This window comes from Nyctibius grandis, chromosome 3 (genome assembly GCF_013368605.1).
Source record: "Nyctibius grandis isolate bNycGra1 chromosome 3, bNycGra1.pri, whole genome shotgun sequence".
Taxonomy (NCBI): domain Eukaryota; kingdom Metazoa; phylum Chordata; class Aves; order Nyctibiiformes; family Nyctibiidae; genus Nyctibius; species Nyctibius grandis.
In genome coordinates, this window is record NC_090660.1 from 39,357,569 (window position 1) to 39,378,763 (window position 21,195).

The following is a 21,195-nucleotide window of genomic DNA, read 5'->3' on the forward strand; positions in this document are numbered from 1 at the left end:
GGTTGCTATCAACCGTAGGCTCCTCACAGCTCTGCCTTCATGCTAAATAGCTGCATAAAGCAGTGAGTGTATAGGAGGAAAAGCAGCACCCACTGACAGATGGTCTCGGAGCATCCTCTGCCTCCACAGTCACAGCAGTGCTTCCCACCACAGCAGCACTGGGTATTTCCCTTGCCCTTCCTACAACAGGAACATAGCATTAAGGAAAACATAAGCCAAGAAGCCTGGAGATGTTACATGCCAGCCTGCAAAGGGACAACAGCAAGAGAAAGCTCAGATGAGACACCTCTTTTATCCCTCCCCCTGCAAGCCCAGCAGAATAAGCACCCATCTGAAAGCTGTCAGACCTCAAAAAGGACAACCTTGGTCTTTACAGGAGATCAGGACATGCACTTGCATTTTTGTAGGGCCCAGACAGGATAATAAATGCTTGGTGCGATGTCTTAATGAAGAAAGCAGATTAGACAACACAACCAGAATGGGGCTTGGTCTGTTGTCACATTTGGTCTCAGTCCCGCTGTCGAGTTTTTCTGGAAGAGCTCAAGCATCTTCAGAACTTATGATCACTGCACAGTGAACTTAGTGCAAAAACTAGATCTGTGTGTATTCACAAAGCCTGGAGGTATTGCAGTGCTGAGGGGGAGTGGATCATCATAAAAGAAGAGACGGATAATTTTGTAGACTGGTGCCAGAACTCAGAATGAAAATCTGGCTGCAATCAACCTGCAGTTAATGGTTAGTTGGTTTGAGGAAGCAGATCTTGGGGACATCCCTGAAGAGTCATCTGAAGATGGTTTTGATGATGAAACTATGTTCTTATCTACAAACATGGAAGAGTTGATGCAACAGCCTAGTAAGCGATACTTGCTACAGGTGTTGCTACCGCAACAGAAAGTTATAGTGGAAGACAGAGAGATGGCTTTGTTAAACTAACACACCAACTGCAATGGAGGATTCTGGCACTTCAAGGACTTCAAAAAGACAGTAAGCTACAGCTGCAACATTTCCTTTCTCTCTTCTTCGCCTTAGCCCACAACTGCAGTACCAGTATTGCCCTTTCTGTTACCCTGTTTAATGAGGAACTATTCCCACCACTACCATCAGTAAATACACACATTTTTCTTGTTACACTTCTCCACAGGGGATGTCCCAAAGCGAGTTGTACACGGGGGTTGTTGGTTTGTGGGGCTTTTTGGCAAAGATTTACCTGGCCCACCCAGACCACATTAGCTTACAAAACCATAAAACACATTTATTAAGTGTGTGCTGTTTTCTTCTTCTTTTCCTGTCTTTTTCCAGGTAGTTTGTAAAGTTTTAGCAAAGTAAAGTAAGAGTTAGCTCACCTACTGCCTGTTTCAGCTTGCTTTAAAGAAAAAAAAAAAAAAAAAAAATCAACCTTCTTGACATTCTCCACTCGTTGGAGGCAATCTTTTCCAACTTTTTTCCAACTTTGCAGCAGAAATTGTAGTTTCTCTGTGATAGCTGCCACATCTGCTCTCTGGTAACTGTTACATCTCACTGTTGTTTTTTAAAATCTGTGAAAGAAAGTAATACCTAGTGCTAAAAGTCACATCTTATCCAGTTTCATCATCATAACCACCGAACTGAATTTAATTTTTTTTCCCAAACCACCATTTTTAAAGTTTATTCACTTTCCAAGTTTGTATTTTAGTTCTCATTAATAAATATCACAAATAATAACTGTATGCATATGGATTTTAAATATGGTAGGCTGTGGTTTTATTTTCATGCAGAAATACATAGTTGGCTTTTTGCCATCTGACACACTTTCACACCTTAAATCTTAGAACAAATAATGAATACTTCTTTTCATTGACTTTCAGACATGGGGAAGTCTGACGATTTACTCACCCTCTCTAAATCCTTTCCTACCTGGAAAGTGAAGCTGCCAAGAAAACAAAAAAGATACTGAAGTTACACTCACAGGCACTTGAGGGCAAAGCAGAAGTTGTGCAAAGACAAAGCAACACAGGAGCTGGAACAGAGACTTTCAGAAAGGTTCTTGGGGAAAAAAAAATAATCAAAGGCAGCAGAAAAGGGATCCCATCAAGCATCAGAAATGGTTTCTACACAGTTCAGTTTCTGTGGACATCCGTGTCGGCTCAGGAGCACAAATGCCTCCTTCTCCAGTCTCTTTCACATCTGAGAGCTTCAGAGACTGTAAATATTTGGTGGTTCTCTGGCAATGAACAATTCCAGGAACTTGGTTGGGCAACTGATGCCTGTGCCCAGAGCTCTGCAGCTATTTAACGAGCAGTGAGAATAGCCAAGAAAAAGAAAAAGGCAGCACAGGCACCAGATCCTCTATCACACAGGCAATTTGTAATTTCTTCCTCTATTTTGCAGTTTAGTTTTACACCTGATATGTTACTGTGAATGGACACTCCTTTCAAGGTACCTGGTCTGTCCATATTGTTTCTGGTATTAAGAATGGAAGCATTACCTTAATGAACTGCTGTCTTTAAGTGCAGTATTACTTGTTCCTATTTGCTTATGAGAAAAGCAATAGCTGTTTTTACATCAAAATTACACATCACAGAGATCCCAGTATTTTTTAATTCTGTTTTAAGAAAGTTTTTGTCTGTTTCATGTGTTCAAGCATCCAAACACCTCACCGCCCAAGGGGGAGCAATTACGCTTCCTTTCCTCATTACTCCCGTGCTCATTCATTAACATTCTGGTTGTATATCTTCATCCACATGTTTCTAGCTTCAGCACATTTTTTCTTCTAAAGACATGCTTCTGAAATCTGTATGCCATATTACTGAAAATATAGAATAACATTTAGATTCATAATTATTTCCTTAAGACCAGATAATGACATTGCCACGGCATTCTTGCCTGTTCACTGTTTCTTCAAGTTTGGCGACTGATCAGTATTTCTTAGAGTCAATAAATGCATTGCATTTAGCACCAAACTAAACTATCTCCAGACTAATTTGCCAAAGTCCCCAGTCAGAAAGCCAGACTTGTAACAGTCGCATCTACCAGCACTGACAATTGACTTGGCAGCACTTAATCAAACTGTGAAGGCCACATAGCAATGAGAATGCTGAGTTTCTGCACCTGCACAAGATGCTACCAGTGAGCACTCTGACATTGGAGGGTTTGGTTATGAACTTTCAAAATAAACTTCTAGAAAGGTTTGCCTAAGCTGGAGCACTTCAGCCAGTAATGGTAGCACACATCTGTTTGTGCCTCCGTGATAACTACAAACTTCGAGCGTTATCAGTCCTAGAAGCAGACACTGTCTGCAAAACATGCCGTTAGTTTCAGGAAGTGCAGTTACTTAGAAGAGACTTAGCTGAAAGTAAAAATCACGGAAAGGAAAATTGGCCTGGTTTAGGCCAAACCAGGACAGCTGTACAAAACGTTATACTAGTTCTGTTGTGGTCAAAGCACTGGCACACTTGTGGAGAAAGCGTCTGCAGTGATGGCACTCACTGCATCCATCCACACTGAGCAGAACCCATTATTCTTGCTCTTCAAGCTCAGGCCAGCTTCAGAGAAACCCAAAATGCTATTAAGGGTTTTTTGGCATACTTACCTCTCATTCCAACAAATGCTCCTAGCAGGATCATTCCTACAAATGCTCCTAGTTGTGTACTAGGATCAATAGCACGGACACACAGACACAACACAGAAAACACACAATTTGTCCTGCACGACTAGGATGCAGATTTGACTCAGACTGATGTAAAACAAAGTGAAATACTCTACAGCCCCAGTATTACTTGTGGGCCAGCTGGTTTTTAAAACATTCATTCTTAACTAATACTGGTTTCTATTCCCCCTACTTGATAACAGATCGGAAAGTAACTTACCTGGTAGGGTATGAATATAACACATCACTTCTTAGTTTCTGCAGGAAACTAATATTTATTGAGCACTTTTACATTTTGCGCATTACTTACGTTTTATCTTTTTCTTTTAGACTGATTTTAATGGTAAGATTCCTTCTTAGTGCAGCTATTTAAAATTGCATATTCTCTGTAATCCAACAATCATTGACTTTTTAATTTAGCTTCCTCTATCACACCACCCTTACATCAAAATCCAAATGTCACTCTGTCAATTTCTCCTTTTTCTTTGTTGTTCCTATCTTGCCTTTTTATCTTTTATTGCTGTTTTCACAGTACTTTAAATCTAAGATGCTCTTTTTAAGGAATATCCTCCTCTTGTCTGCCTGGGCTTTTAAGTCTTTTTTTCATTTTTTTAAGTGAATTTGGAAAGCTATGGAATCCCTTTGTGTCTTAAAACAATGAAAGTTTAGTATTTGTTTACACAGTTTTAGGAAGGTAATATTCTTAAACTGTAAGTTACCCAGTATGTGGATTAACAAAAAGAAATAAACTGAGGAAAAATGTAATGTACTGTCCCTGTTGTGTGCCTGATGCCTATCATTTAGAAACACATTTTTATTATCAGACAGAAGGGGTGTACAATGAAACAGATTCCATAATTACTACATACATTCAAATAGACCAAATTATGTCTTCAGAAACACCTGCTTTACTGACATGTTTTGTACTAATTTCCATTTTCAATGTATTTAGATGGCAACACAACTCACAATTTCAGAAGTGAAAGAAGAGATGAGCTATGAGAACTGGGAGAGAAAAAGAAATGTTAATTTAAGCCTAATACATGCATTTATTCCAATTATTTCAGCTGAACACTTTGAAAAATCCCCGTGTATGGCTTGATGCAGCTACCCAGATTTTCTTCTCTCTCTCTTTGGCTTTTGGAGGGCTTATTGCATTCTCAAGCTACAATCCACCAAAGTAAGTAGAACTGCAACCTTTATAAATTGGCTAAATTCTTGCTGCATTTTGCACAATTTTCTAAAATTTTCAGAACTCTTTCCTTAAGATATCTATAAAGCATCTTAATTTTCCTAAGGGATCTTAACAGCTGCTGTCTTTCTAAAAGTCCAAACAGACCTTCTAACAGGAAGAGGGGGAAAAAGTCTAAAAAGGTAAAATGTTTGCAGAAATACCTGAGAGAATCACAGATAAAATACTGCCTTTTTTTTAGTGATTTCATTTGTTTAAATGCTATTTCTAGAAATGACTGTGAAAAGGATGCTGTGACAGTAGCAATTGTGAACAGCATGACATCCCTCTACGCTTCCATCCCAGTCTTTTCTGTTTTGGGGTTTAAAGCAACCACAGGCTACTGGGACTGCCTGGACAGGTGAGAAACTTGCATCTCCAGTGTTATATTGTGGTTTCAATGCCTAAATAGATAATGCGTTACTTGAAAAACACGCATTTAGAGAATTTATTTTCACTAAAAAGGAAAAGCATCTGTATGGAGAAGTCTAATATGAAATAGAAAGTATTGGACCAGGCTGCCCAGGGAAGTGCTGGAGTCACCATCCCTGGAGGTATTTAAAAGATGTGTAGATGTGGTGCTGAGGGACATGGTTTAGTGGTGGACTTGGCAGTGCTGGGTTATCAGTTGGACTTAATGATCTTAAAGGTCCTTTCCAGCCAAAATGATTCTATGATTCTATAATGGCATTGAAGCAAGAACGATCAGGGATAGCATTTGTAAGAAGCAAGACAAATTATAAAACAATCCATTGCAAGTAGCGCATCAAGGCCCATATCTCAATCTCAGACTAGCATTAGAAGCAGTTAAAAAACCAACACCTTTTCCTATTCCACCAGATTCACTAAGTTATTAAACACAAGTGGTGGAAATGGTCTGGAGAGCTGATAAAATAAAAAAAGAATCGTTTTAGAGACTGCATATGCATAAAGTACTCAGGGTTTGTATCTGAAAGAGAAGACATTAAATAGTCTGAATATTTTCTCCTATTTTATATATAACTTCTCATTTAATATTTTCCTTTATATTGTAAATAACAGCACAGAAAGTAAACACAACTTTCTATTAACATCTGAATACATGGCATAGCATTTCCAGCCACATCATCTGCAAACATTTAAACTAAAGATATGTTGGCTTCTTTGGCAGGAACATTATCAGTATCATCAATGAATTTGATCTTCCGGAAGAAAGCATCACGCAACAGAACTATACAGCCTGGATTCGTTTCCTAAATTCATCATATCCAGAAAAAATTGCTGGACTCAAACTGAAAAGCTGTGACCTTCAAGAATTTCTTGATCAGGTACTATAATTGCTTTCAACAAAGTAACTCTTAAACAGAATATGTAGAAGGACTGGTGTCTTCATTTTTCTTGTAAGTACTTCTACTTTACTCTACTTGTAATGAATATATTATACGTAATCATGAAACAAAACAATTTTTCAAAATCTGAAATAACAACACTGCTGCAGAACAGTCTGAACTCAAAGCTGTCTGGTAGGGCACGCAAAATTACACATTATTATCACAAAACTAATCTTCAAAGGTGCTCCTACCTGGAACCTACCATGGACACTAGATTCAGTCCTACTTTGGTTTACAGGAATAAGCACAACAGGGGAAACACATCTAGCTGAAAGATTATAGAAAAAGGATGCTGAATGGGAGTTTCCTATATCCATTTTTAGGAAAGTATCAAAAAATCTATTAAAATGTTCACTGTTTGCCTTCAATCACATATATGACCACCAGGAAGGTATCTTATCACTGTCTTCTCTTTTATCTTCCTTTCCCCATCTTTCTATTCCCTCTTGCCCTCTCCCTTTTATTTTTCCTCCTCTCTGCACAGGATCTCACCAATATTTTAATTTTTTTTTTCCCCCCAAGCCCGTCCCTCCCACCAAAATACATTATGATCCTCTCCCTTTCCTTCTTTTCCATCCCTCCTAAAACATTTCCCCTATTACTAATCACAGATGTTTCTTCTCCGTTTACTTCTCCAACCTCATTCCACTTGCTCCAGTGATCCCACCCAGTCCTGTAACTCTCATTTACTACACACCCATTTGTACTCCCTTGTTACAAGTCCTTACCACCTAATGGGGAAAGAATAGGGCCACGGTTGGAGGAGAGAATAAGAAAGAAAAGAGCTTGAGAAAAAAATAAAATAAAATCTTAGGACAAGAGGGTGGACACATTTGCTAAAGACAGAGCATGCTAATGCACGATAGCCTTGACACACAATGATGGTGAAAGAGGCTATTTTACTCAAACGATGGAGAAGTCCAAGGAGAACATTCCAGTCAGTTTCTGTTTTGTCTGGCTTCCTCTGATAGCACCCATTTCTGGTTTGCAGTTTGACATTTTTTACTTCCAAATTCGAGCAACATTAGCATTTTTTCAATGCTTAGATTTAAATATCCTGTCCTTGGGAGACTGAATTCAAAGAAATTTTGCTGAAATTGGGTTTTTCTCTATTAGCCTCTTCTGCCCTGTTATTACAGGCTTTTTGTGATCAACAATTCACCAACTCCCTTGCTGCTAGAATGGCAATCATATCCTTATTTACATCTTTTTCTTTCCAGCAGCTATTACATCATAGTTTTTTTAAAAACATATTTAAGATGGTATTAGCAAAACAATTGTTATTTCAATTACAACTCTCAGATCTGCTTTACTCTGGACCCATCTCTCTGTGTAAGCTAAAATTCTGCTCTATGATTGTCTACACATCTCTCATAGACTACAAACACTCCTCACTACCCATTTTCTCAACTGCTGGCTGCCACAGAGCCCCACAGGCTGACCAGTACCCTTGACTCCAGGGAAGGACAGAAGCGTGTTATAATTCTATATGCATGAGAAACTACATTTACACCACTATGATGTGTATTTTTATCTGTTTGTGAATTCTGCAGAGTGTATCGGGAACTGGTTTGGCTTTCATCGTTTTCACTCAAGCCATCATTCTAATGCCAGGCTCCCAGGCCTGGGCCATCCTGTTTTTCATAATGTTGTTCAGCTTGGGCCTTTCTTCTATGTTTGGGAACATCGAGGGAGTCTTCACTCCTCTTCTAGAGCTTCGAATTATATCTAAATCAATACCCAAAGAGCTATTATCTGGTAAGGTATTTGCTTTGCTTTGTTCAAAGAAGGTGGCTTCTTTATAGATGCGCAAACTACCAACTGCTTAATAAATACCATAGAGGGATTAAGAATTTGTAATATTAACTTAGTTATCTCATAGTGTTAGTAAGAGCAGTGGATTGTGTTTGCAGAAGATAAGCACATAGATAAGGTAGCAGTTATGGCAGAAGCTGTCAGATGACAGCATTATATTGCCCTGCCCAGTTTTTTTCTTAGCTTGCAAGAGCTGTTTCAGTTTGAGAAAGCTTGTTAAATTGCTGCTCCTGGAGTCAAGTTCACTCTGAGCTATTGTAGACATCTGGAAGAGCCTCGTCTTCACTCAAGCCTTTGGCACCTAAACAAGTCACTTTAAGGCCACTGGTGACATCAGCTGGTCTGCCATAACCACCTGCACTTGAAATAACCACATTGTCACAACTGTAAGATAGGCCATTCACCCCTATTTCATTCAGGTTTCTGCTGCTACAGATTATTTCACATTTACTGTGAACATGCCAGAGTAGAAAATTACCGGTTGAAAACAGAATCACAGAATCACAGAATCAACCAGGTTGGAAGAGACCTCAGGGATCATCGAGTCCAACCGTTGCCCCTACACCACCCTGTCAACTAGACCATGGCACTAAGTGCCATGTCCAGTCTTTTCTTAAACACATCCAGAGATGGTGACTCCACCACCTCCCTGGGCAGCCCATTCCAATGTCTAATAACCCTTTCTGTAAAGAAATTCTTCCTGATGTCCAACCTGAACCTCCCCTGGCAAAGCTTGAGGCTGTGCCCTCTTGTCCTATCGCTAGTTGCCCGGGAGAAGAGGCCAACTCCCACTTCACTACAACCTCCCTTCAGGTAGTTGTAGATGGCAATAAGGTCACCTCGGAGCCTCCTCTTCTCCAGGCTAAACAACCCCAGCTCCCTCAGCCATTCCTCATAGGTCAGACCCTCCAGAGCCTTCACCAGCTTGGTCGCCCTCCTCTGGACTCGCTCCAACACCTCAACATCTTTCTTGAAGTGCGGGGCCCAGAACTGAACACAGTACTCAAGGTGCGGCCTCACCAGTGCCGAGTACAGAGGGACGATCACTTCCCTAGACCGGCTGGCTACACTATTCCTAATAGAGGCCAGGATGCCATTGGCCTTCTTGGCCACCTGGGCACACTGCTGACTCATGTTTAGCCGGCTGGCGATCAGCACCCCCAGGTCTCTTTCCACCGGGCCGCTTTCTAACCAGTCTTCCCCCAGCCTGTAGGGCTGCATGGGGTTGTTGTGGCCAAAGTGTAAGACCCGGCACTTGTTCTTGTTGAACCTCATGCCGTTGGTCTCGGCCCATCTATCTAACCTGTCCAGATCCCTCTGTAGGGCCTTCCTACCCTCCAGCAGATCGACACTCCCACCCAGCTTGGTGTCATCTGCAAATTTGCTGAGGGTGCACTCAATCCCTACGTCTAGATCATCTATAAAGATATTGAACAGCACCGGCCCCAGAACTGAGCCCTGGGGAACACCGCTAGTGACCGGCCGCCAGCTGGACTTTGCCCCATTCACCACCACTCTCTGGGCTCGGCCATCCAGCCAGTTTTTAATCCATTTAAGAGTCCACCCATCCAAGCCCCGGGCAGCCAGTTTGTCCAGGAGGATGCTGTGGGAGACAGTGTCTCCCACAAAGAGGGAGGAACGAGTGTGTGCGATTCCTGTTCTTGCACCAAAACTGGAATCTTTTCAACCAGAGACAGTTACTAAACCCAACCTGCTCCTCAAGAACACAACTCTGTGAGAGTCAGAGTTCCTACTGTGAAATTGGTCTCAAAAAATTGGTCTAGAAAACTTTCTGGCAGTTTGAAGAAATGGATTAACACTTCTGCAATGTGCCCTTTTAAATTCTTATGGGGAATATTGCTTTCATGCCTTTTTTAGAGTCTTCCTGTGGCATCTAAATTATATCCTTCTCATTTTACAATTTATGTAGAAACAAATTTATTTACTGCTTGATGAGGTAATTTCCAATTGTGAGCTTTTTTTTAAAAAAAAAAAATAACACTCTGGAGCCAATTTTACAGAGCATTGGACCAAAGGCCATCTCAGAGTCAGAAGCAATGAGTAACACAGCACAAGGACATACAAATATATTTGCAGCCTATGTCTGCATCCAGCAACACTTCCCCTCCTTCCCACTTTCTCTCTCAATTACCCCAAATCCATATCTTGGCTAAAGGGGAACTGACTGTACAGAAGTGTGGTGAAGCCTAAACCATACATGCCAAGTCATAAGGGACACACATGTTTGTAGCTCTGGGCCCTTTGAGGAAATGGGGGGCAGAAATCCAGGGAGCCCTTACACTTCTCAGGTGCCGGCTGCCTGTGCTTTGAGCCTATGACTGCATGGAAATGAGGGCACTTGAAACTCAATAAATCAGTCAAAAATGACCATAGGGCAATAGCGTAGCACAGCCCAGGCTATCTGCTGGAAGTACTAACAACAGAAGGATGCTAGGAGTCACACAAGTGCATTCCTCCTGCAACAGAGTGGTGCCTCTTGGCCAACACACAGGGGAAAACTGAGTTTGGTAAGTGATATTAGCTCCCCTAAGGGAAAACCAGCTTGCCGTAGGTCTGTAGAAGGAGAGAGACTAAAAATCACTAGAACAAGAGCAAAAATAATTTAGAACAAAAATATACTTACCAAGTTCAGTTCAGTACTCCAGTAACTAAGATACCTTTTTTTTCTTCAGGTATAATATGTCTAATTTGCTTCCTCATTGCTCTGTGTTTTACACTGGGTTCGGGGAGCTACTGGATCGACATTTTTGACAGTTATGCAGGCTCATTGCCTCTTCTAGTCATCGCTTTCTTTGAAGTGATTGGGGTTGTGTACATCTATAAAATTAAAAGGTACGTTGGCAACCAGCAGAATTTCTTTCTCCTAAGAGACAAATGCATTTTCCTCTCAGTCCATGTATGTTACGTACAGGTGTACAATATTAACTTATTTCTGCAGCACTTACCAGCTCTGTGAATGTAGTTATCATTCTTTGCTTCAAGTCTCCTGTATTTGTAAAACAGGAAGGATAATCTCTGCATAGTGCTTAAGGATGGGAGGATCCTAAGTTTAAAGCTAGAAAGTCAAAGCCATTGTAGTTCTTTGGCCAAGAGGAGTTACATCGTCTTTCAAATATCCTCCTGTTACTGCCCTTTTGTTTTATAGACTCTTGTATTTTTTGTTTATCATTATTTTTTCCCCTCAAACTTCATAGTAAGCAACATGCAGTAACTCCTCCATGTTAAAAGGCTCAGCTTGAGTGCTGAGAATCTCCACAGTCACAAACAATAATTAAATTCACTCTTTAGTTTAAAAGCTTTCCTATAGCCTTTGTAATTGCAAATGCCCAAAACCTTATCTCATTTTGATTTAGAATAAATCTGCCTTCTCTACTCAGGGCCCTTCCAGTCCAGAAATTTCCCCAATTCTCAATAAAGATTAATCTTTTCCCTTCTATAATTTACTCAGTTACATGTTGGGATTTCACCCTTCCAATTCTTACTCTGGCACTGGGATCATGAAGGTCCCAATTTTTTTATGGATCAGTTTGTATAAGTACTGTATAGGTAATGACCTCACGTTTGGCCAGCGCTGTTGCATATCAACAGCATATTTCAGTATCATCCCAACTTAATTCTTACCATAGGCTATGATTTTAAAAATAAGAAACTAAGAAAAAAAAAAATCTTCCTCAGTTACAGCTAAAGGCCCTACGTTAAATTTTTTAGATCCACTGTTAAGATCCTTGGAGCGTTTCCCATGTTAAATGGTGATAACTCCCAGGCCATATCATCATAAACAATTTCACACATCCCTCTTGCTGCCCATACAGCTAGCCTCAATCTTCCATGATGCAGAAGTAGCATAAAATCTGGTTTCACACGCTACAACAGACTCTGGGTTCCACAGCACCTGTATTTCCTCTGTTGTGCTAGTATACATATACTTTTTGCTCTTTGTTACGATGGGATATGAGCATAGTCAAATCACTTTTTCCTAGTTCTTGGGAGAATTTCTAATATCTTCAGTTAGATTATCAGAATTGAAGACAGCTGGTGTTTGAACACATACACACAAAAACCACAACCCCTATTCCAGATTACAAAACTCTTTCCAGCTTGATAGATACAGGTTATCATGTAACTGTCAAACCCAGAACCATGTACCTACTGCCCATTCAATGTACAGAACTGTAAGAGGTATACATAAAAGATCAGCTCCACATCCAAACAACTGCCACTACTGACTGCAGAGGAAGCTGGCTCAGGTTGAAATGATTTTGTCCCTGACCTGATTTGTTTCGTTTAGTGCTGGTTAATTCAGACTTCTTTCTAACAAGCTATGTTTGGTCTCTTGCAATTTTTTTTTTTTTAAATGTTTGAATAGTTCTACAGAACTGCTGTAATATTTTCATCACTTATTTGTGCTTAGAAACCTTAGATTAGGTGCTCAGGTAATGTAAACTGACAATGTAAACTGATCACTCATCCCTGGTAGGGATCAATAAAGACCGACTTTATTGATATTATTATTTACTTAAGTCTATAGTAAGTTATTAAAGAAGGGTATGGAACATAAAAAATGTAGGGAGCTGTACCACGTGTTTAAAACTTAGAGAAAAATATGAAAAAGTGAAACTGTTACCACTTATATCTGACATCATCATAAACATGCCTCCTCTTAAAAGGTTCAGTAAAGATGTGAAATGGATGACTGGACGAAAACCCAATCTCTACTGGCAGATCACATGGAAGTTTGTTAGCCCTCTGCTCCTGCTAATTGTCTTTGTGGCCTTTGTTACTCTTCAGATACAGAAGCCGCCAAGCTATGCAGCCTGGAACCCTAAATACGTATGTTCCCAAATATTTTCGAAACTTCTAATAAAAGCAAGAGTTGTATATTTATCTCCCTTACCAGATCTTTTAGAATCATTACCATCTACTACTTACCTACGCAATGCAGCCTGAAGCAATGCAATGCTCAGAATGAGAAGGCTCCAGTATGCACAGGTTACACATACTAAAATGTGTTTCTGTTAACAGAGCCACTTCTTGAGGAGTCCCGCATACTCTGTGCTCCCTATTTCTTACGGATGTGTGTAATGTGGAGAACTGTTGAAGTAAAAAGTCTCACAGACAATCCATACCTACAGGGGGTTCAGAGGTGGAACAAATGCATGAGAAGAGCTTTAGAGCTGCATAACATGCCATGGATGAAAACATTTCTCAGTGAGAACTACCAGTATCATTGGGGCTCTGATAAATACATGAATGTGTACTTCTGACAGGGAGAGAGGCAGTGGTCCAAGAACAGTGTTGGTTAATTCAGCAGCAAAGACATGTCGATGCTGAGCACATTTGATCTGGATGTCACTGTCTCACATCAATTGCAGCTTCTTGGATGCCTCTCAAACACACCCTGTGTAGGGGTTTGAAGATTGATTCTGGTCTTAAACTGCATGAGGATAACACACCAGCAGTGTCTCCTCCAAACGCCATTAAGTATCTATCATCCCAAAATAAAACTCATAGCCACAGACTTGCAGAAATTGCATTATCATCATCCCCTGAAAATCTCTTATATAAATCTTCCCTATTTGGCTCGATAATTGCTGAAACCAGGAAGGTACTAAGCTCTGAGTACTAACAAGAATAATCAGAGCTTAACCAAGAGAGGGTGAAAGTTTGGTAAGTCTTTGGGCAACCTCTGAATCCCTAGGAATGTGTCACATTTCTAGCTATTAAACTTTGAAACAGTAAAACGTTTACAGCCATCTTTAGACTCATGAGAAGGGTATACAGAGGACGTGGCCACTGCATGCTACTGTAGAGCAAGAATAAAACTTTTGCTATCCTTAGTGTAACAGCATAAGAAAATACAAATGGAGATAATAGCAAAATGCAAGTGTACCTACCAATTATTTCTTTTGCTTGCTTTTTTATCTCCATAGGAAGGCTTCCCTATGAAAGAGGAAAAAGTTTATCCACCTTGGGTACTGGCCATCTGTGTGCTGTTAGCTGTCCTTCCTTGTGTGTTTGTACCTCTGGTAGCACTCTTCCATCTGATCAAACAAATGCACAGAAGCAAGGACCCAAGCTTTGTATCACCAGAAGTGTTTTCATGTCAGGGGACTAATAGCAACTTTTCTCATCCAAAAGAATAAATACCCATTGTATTTGTCTGTAAGTAAAAATTAGACAGCCTTTGTTAGCCATGATGTAGTAGGGTATCATCCAACCAACTGGGTTTACGCAGTTCATATGCTTACAGTCGATCACGAGCACTCTATAACAGTGCTGCTACGTTTCCTTCATCTTCAACCAATTTCACAACAGTTATATTAATCTTGTTCCTCCTACATCCTCTCCTGAACCCTACATACCAACCAAGTACCAGCCCCATTGCTTTAACCCTTTTCACGCATTATGAACTTCATATCTCTCTCTAACCAGACTTTAAACTTGGAAAGCCTCCTAGTTATTGCAAGCGCCCTCTGTCTTCCTTCACTGCTCTTCTAAAAAACCAGTCTGTTCCTAAGGATCAGCAACATAAAAATTGGAACACAAGAACCTACACTTTCATTCATTGACCCCCCTCTGAGAGAGGTAGAATGGAAGCTCTTGAAGAGTAAGGACTCCTCTTGCCCACTACACTCTACTTTTTGTAAATCCCTATACACATTTAAATAGCAGTAATTTTGTGATTATTTCATATTCTCAAGCATTGCAAAGACAAAAATAAAGCATCAGCAGTTAAAAGAATGTACAGTAAGTAAATCTGAGTAATTAATTTTGCACAAATCTCTTACCTTAGCAGATTCCAGAATTTATTGTAGTGGAAAATACTGTGAAAAAAGATGTCCCTGATTTTTTTCCCCTTAATTTCTCATACTGAACACAGTAACTGAATACTGTAATAAAAGTGCAGATGTATAGAAGTGTCTCAGTGAGCTGCAACCTTACATGACATGACAATGAAGTTAATCTTTACTTAAAACCAGGTTTTCCTGTACTTGCCTGCAGATCCTGGCCACTGCATTGATGGGAGATGAGGATTCCTTTTGACAAGATACTTGAGCCACCAGCAGCCTCTGAAAAAACATAGGGAAAGTATGTGAGGATAAGGTATGACAAAGCCTTTAGCCTGAATAATTAAGACAGTCAAGGAAAGGAGAGGAAGATTAAGGAAAATGGAGGCAATTTCAGTATTTAGCCTTGTGATAGGCTACACACTAGTAGGGCTTCATAGTGGGTAACAGGGATTTGGCCACACAGTGAAGATGAATGAGACCAACTCAGACTCTGCAGAGCAAAGGTAGTTACTTGACTCCTTGAAAGGGGCACAAGGGGAACCGCAAGCCTGGGAGGGAGAAAGGGATGATTTTTATCTTGCTGCTTAAGGAAAGAGCAGGGTAAAGAAAAAGATTAATTTTTTTTTAGATTTAGTATCCCCCTCTGTTGCAGATGAGCATTTAAATAAAAGTGTGACTTAACAGAGTTCGATGGCAAGGTTCACTCTATTACTTACTTCTATCTGGTGTCACTTCGCTGAGAAGTTCAAACCCTAGGTTTCCAGAAGCAGACTCTCAGGTATCGGATTTTATAAAAATAAATAATTTAATAGAGCTGTACAGCAGCAGAGAGAGCTCGAGCTGGGTGCCTCCGGAGAGGGGCCGACCTGAACAAAAAAAATCCCTGGGCAATAACACCCTCACAGACTATTCACCCACCCCTCACGTGATGGTTTGGTCCATTAGTAATATTTGCGGTCTGGGGTCTTCTCCTTGCTCATTGGATTCTTTCACTGTGCTCAGACAGGTTGTTATCTTGTCTAGTTGCAGCTGCTGTTGATGGTTGTAGCCTTGAAGCCTCCATATCTTCTGATTTACGCTGGCTCTGGAGGCCCTGTTGTGACTAAGTAGGTACACGTTCAGCAAACCTAAGTGGAAATTTACAGCTTGCAGCCTAAAGCTTCAGCAAATCTAGCTACTCATGCTAAGTTAGTAAAGCTAAGCAAACAGCATACTAAATCATACAACATTGTAACTCTGATTAATTCTATTTAAAATTTACTCATTTAAGCTAAACAACTAATATCTCTTAACACTTAGAGAAATCCCTGCTAAAGGGGAGAGTTGCCTGGTGTTCAGTCCAGTTGCCATCCAGGGAGAATTCAAATTGGGCTCATTCAGAGATCTGTCCTTGGTACAAGATCTCATTGCTTCAAGGAGCAACCTTGAGAGGCGTCCCAGCTCAAGGGGAGATCGTTGCCATGCAGCCATGCTGCCTAGCAAGGAGAGCTCAAAGAAGGCTCACTTAGGCTGCCGTATTTATGGGATAAAGTGGTTGGCTCGTAGTCAAATTGCATACAATGGGAGAGGTATGCACAAGACTCCTTGTACCCACAACTTATCGGTGCTCACTGTGTTGCTCTGCTTCTTCGTGGATTTCCTAGAGGAGCCCAACTATGGCTCAGGCCTTTACCTCCTTTGGAGCCTGTACCAAACTGCTGCTGGTTTGGTTAAGGGGGGTCGAGTGCATCCATCACACCCTCACACAGCTGCTACTGCAACCTCCTGTCCTGCAACTAGCCTGGACAGTAGGACTATCCTGGAGCAGTGATGGTATTAGAAACAACAGCATCCAGTCACACCGGATCCACCAGAAGATCAGAAGCACACCATGCCTCTGCCTGCTGGAAGGGAACACACAGGTAAACCGTCTGCGTGCACAGCAGTTGCCAGGCCAAAGCCTTCTGGCCCTTCCGCTATGGGGGATGAGTAGTATCACCTGAAAAACAGTTAAGCGCCTGGGTTCTGCATGTTTTTATTTCCAAGAGCCATGGACTTGGACAATGGTCTGCGTGATGATGTCCAGCAATTCCCCATGGCAGCCTGCCAACAGCCCCAGCCCTTCAAGTCAATAGAGGGGCAGGTACCCCAGCATGGAAACACAGCTTCTGTCAGCTACAAAGGTCCAAGCAAACTTCTTGATGTTCTTGCAGCTGTACGCTGTAAAGGCTCTTGACAATGACATTCTGCCTGTTGCAAATTAAATTTGAAGTGTTATGAGTAAAAAAGGCTTCCATAAAGAATGAATAATCAAAAAAACCCAACATAATTGCAATTTTGAGCATATATTCATATAAAAGCTGTAAATACATAAGAATTTTTAATTAACTAAAACGTACACTCTATATTCATGTCTCTGACTACAGATAGCTAGATTTTCATTAAAATCATATAGGCAGAGTATACACAGCAGGTTTAAGTATCTGATCAGAGATCTGTTCTTAAAGAAAAACACATCCAACTAATACAGACACAAGCTGAGAAAATAATTAAACTATATATACCCAAGAGATCCAAGTCTATAAATCTATCTTGAGTCACTGCATGGCACTCACAGACTTCTTGACTTTTGAGCTGCCCCTTCCCATTCACCAGAAGGGAGAATTCGTGGGTCGCCAGACACACAGTTCAGCCTGGGATGGGACTCGGGGGAAGGCGATTTTCAGCTCCAGTAACTACAACTCATGGCAGGGAAACGCACTAGCTGAAGTTACTGTTCAGCAGAAGTAGGCATGTAGAAAGTGTGTTGAGCAACTCTTGCAGGAACATTGCTTTTGCACTTCTGACATGACCTCTACTAAAATTCCTGTGCCAGAACTTTAGTCTTATTCCAGTAAAATTAGTGCTACAATCTTCCCCTTCCTACTCATCTGAAGCACAGCATCTTATAGGTACTTTTTTCTCTTGAACAGCATGACTGACTTTGTTACTTGAGTAAGCATGTGCACGCAAACATGAAACTGAATGTGTTGAAGTCTTACATACTAAGCACTTTCTACTTCTGCTCACTCTCCTCCCGATCTTTTGTCTGCATATCCCATCAGATCTTCTTTGCTATAATACTCTGCTGTGAACTCATACCGTTCTGACAGACAAGAGTTTTCTAGAATTGCCTAGGCTGCAAGGACAGCCTGGATTCTTTGGGGGTAGATCTGTAAAGGACACAGACACAGGGATGGTGATGTTCAGCCTTAAGCAGAATCCATAGCCCTACCACAAGGAGCTCAATTACCTATTAAAAGAAAAAGCCTCAGAAGGAGCATTGCAACAGCACTATAAATAAGGAAGCACCCAAATTATCATAAAATAATAAATAGAGAAAAGCTGCAGAAAGAAAAGCATATTCCTTCTGGAATACAAGCAGTTCCCTACACTGCAAAATTTGATACCTACCTCAAACTGAGATTCACAGTCCATAATCGCCTCCCAAAAGGAAGCAGTGGGGACAAGGATGTTTGATGGACGCATCCAGATGCTACCATTTCCTCTAGAGGGGCTTCTGTCAAATTTCTCCCTTCCAGCCCTGCAGAAAGACACTAAAAAGCAATTTTCAGCCCTATCACTCTTCCTCCCCATATAAGCCTCCAGCAAGCTGACTTGCACAGTGGTTTGCAACACCTGAAACATAGGTCACACAGTGCAGTTACACTGAGTGGCTTAGCTCTCAGTCTCTCTACTTACCTTCTCTTAAATACTGAGACAATTTTAACCTTCCCCCAACCCTCAAATCTTTTGCACTTTTCCCAGCTTTCCAATGATTGTTGAAAATCCACATTACAGGTTCAGAATGCTCCTAAGATCATTCTTTTAATATTTCCAGATTAAAGTTATTCACTCCACCCAAACGTTTCCTGTCAGCAGTTGCTGTTTAAAGTACTACCTTGCTACCAATTAAGTAGAAAATATTTTACCATCATAATATCTCACACTATTTCTTTTAGAACAGTTTTGTACAGAAGTAGCTTTATGGAATATTTCTACGGTTACAACAGTATAAACATGTCTGTTTAGAGCATTAAATATATGCCGTTTCTATGGTTAATCTATTCCTTACACATATGCTCATAGCTTTTTTTTCCAATTGTCATAAGCCTCAGCAGCAAGTAAGTACAAGTTTCCAGTACAGACTGCCAGCTCTTCTTTAAACTTCCAGATTCTCCATTTGCTAAAACCCATATTAGTTTCAGCCTTATTTTCACTTGTCTTCTTGAATGGCAGATATTTTTAAATGAAATAGTCTCTTTCTGAACTGTATTTGCATCTGTTTACAAATAGCCTTCAGAAACGGCAGTTACTGTTTAAAACTGACGACTCAGCAGGTAGTTATGGGGAGAGGAGAACATCGGCTCAGAGAATTGCAAGCATTACACTTTACACATTTTTATAAAATTACACCTTCAACTGAGACCACATCAGCAGTTTATATTATCACAGTATCCACTGTGATACAGAGCAAAAATGGGCTAATCCAAGCCGTCAGTGAAGTTTACATTCCCTCCGTTCTCCATGTTAAAGCATCCTGCGGAAGCCACATAAAACAGCAATGATGCTGGAAACAGGACCCATTGTTCTGAGCCTGAAGGTGGAAACGGCCCCATCCTTTTCTAGAAGGGAGCATGCTGAATGACATAAACTTCTGTCTTTAACATTAAAACTTATAAAAGAAAACACGTTTTGGCTCACATGGAAAAATCTAAGTTCAAAGGCTTAGAAGCAAATCTATCCGTAACTCCCTTGTTCTTGGATGGGAGCAGAGAGGTTTTCTTCTAGTCCTCCTCCCAAGCCCACCTATCTGCAATGCATTCTGAAACACTGATCGACTCAGCACAGCTCTTGCTCCAGTTACCTACCCCACTTATCCAGGACACTCTTTTGAACATCCTGCAAGCCTGCCGTGGGACAGCTGTTCACTGTAGAAAGGTTCCCTGCTCTTCCCAGGGGCCCATCCTCCCCATATGGATTTGTGCTGTAGGATCCTGGCTCATAAGGTATCCTTTCAGGTTGCCCACCCCTATTCCAGACTGTTCTTTCAAAATAGGCATGCTCCTTGGCTCTCAGGAAATGATTGGGCTCCTCTGCCTCAATCTTCTATGAAGGTTCATGCAGAACACAATGACCAGGACAAAGTAATCATCCATCCATCCCTACTGCTGCTCACCAGCACAGCCACCTTCAACATGACACACAAAATGCACAGGGCCTGTGCAGTAAGCAGTAAAGAGTCAAAATTTGTATCACACACACCTACTACAGCAGGAGAGGGGAAGTGAAGCAGGAAGGAAGGAATGCACAGCTGAAGAAAGTCCGGGTAAGTGGTGAACTGCCACAGGCAGGAACAGCTCCAGCCAAAACGTAGGAAGTTCTCCAAGTGCTCAAGTCTCATCCCTGCCAAGGCCCTCTCTGGAGCATCTCGCTGCTTCTTCCTGCCACATGATCCAATAAAATAACGCTTCCTGCACCACCAGGCCTCTCTTATGCAACATTGTCCATGATAGTGTTCCCTCACACCAATATGACTGCAGAATACAGTGGGGGATGGAGGGTTTTAAATGTCTGAGCTCCTGGCTGGGGAGCAACTGGGCTGTTCTTCATCTGCTCTCTACTCTACTAGGAGCAATTGTTCTATGGCTTTTTAAATTTTATTTTATTTTTATTTCAACAGTGCCACTTCATAGCGAGAAACAAAAAACACAACTGTATGACTGACTCTCTGTACGTTTTGACAGTTTGAACTGAGTTATGATGTTAATGGACAGACTGCAGTACTGCAAATCCACTTCTAGGAGCTGTGTTACCAGTCCCTGTGTGGTGGTGGTCTGTCAATCCTTTGAAAACATCTACTGAGTAACATACACTGTGTTTCACTCCAGCAAGATATCCTCCATCTGCTTTGAGAAAACCTCCCAGCAGCTACTATTTAGCTTAGATCAGAGACAGAAAAACCCTAATTAAAATAGCTTTACATCAGAGCAATGCAAATTCAACACACAAGCCTGGAAGAGAAAAAATACATATGGGCAGGTTTATCACAGGAGCCACAAGGCAAAATTCAGCTGTGCACAACACACCAACACCAGGGCTAGACAGTAACATTACGAGGCAAAGATAAACCTAAATAAAGAACCTAAATGCAAACAGAAAAGTAATCTACTCAGTATATTATCTAAGCAAGAACTTTTGTTTTGTAGGTACAAATGCGCCATCATCGTCCTGTATATCACTGTATTAAAACTATCACCAAGTATTCAAAATACATAAAACATAGACTAAACATAGCCAGCTTTGATACTGAAATTTTGGCAT

General features: G+C 40.9%; 1 protein-coding gene across 1 annotated transcript in view; it reads left to right on the forward strand.

Moving 5' to 3' along the window:
* The window catches only part of LOC137660903 (sodium-dependent neutral amino acid transporter B(0)AT3-like), a 35,776-nt gene extending 21,571 nt beyond the window's left edge, over nucleotides 1-14,205 (forward strand). Inside the window, exons 6-12 of the mRNA XM_068396102.1 lie at nucleotides 4,693-4,805; nucleotides 5,089-5,217; nucleotides 6,007-6,163; nucleotides 7,780-7,984; nucleotides 10,735-10,894; nucleotides 12,730-12,892; nucleotides 13,993-14,205. Coding sequence (XP_068252203.1) covers nucleotides 4,693-4,805; nucleotides 5,089-5,217; nucleotides 6,007-6,163; nucleotides 7,780-7,984; nucleotides 10,735-10,894; nucleotides 12,730-12,892; nucleotides 13,993-14,205 — 1,140 coding nt within the window. The remainder of the gene's footprint in view (nucleotides 1-4,692; nucleotides 4,806-5,088; nucleotides 5,218-6,006; nucleotides 6,164-7,779; nucleotides 7,985-10,734; nucleotides 10,895-12,729; nucleotides 12,893-13,992) is intronic.
* Nucleotides 14,206-21,195: the final 6,990 nt, after the last annotated feature.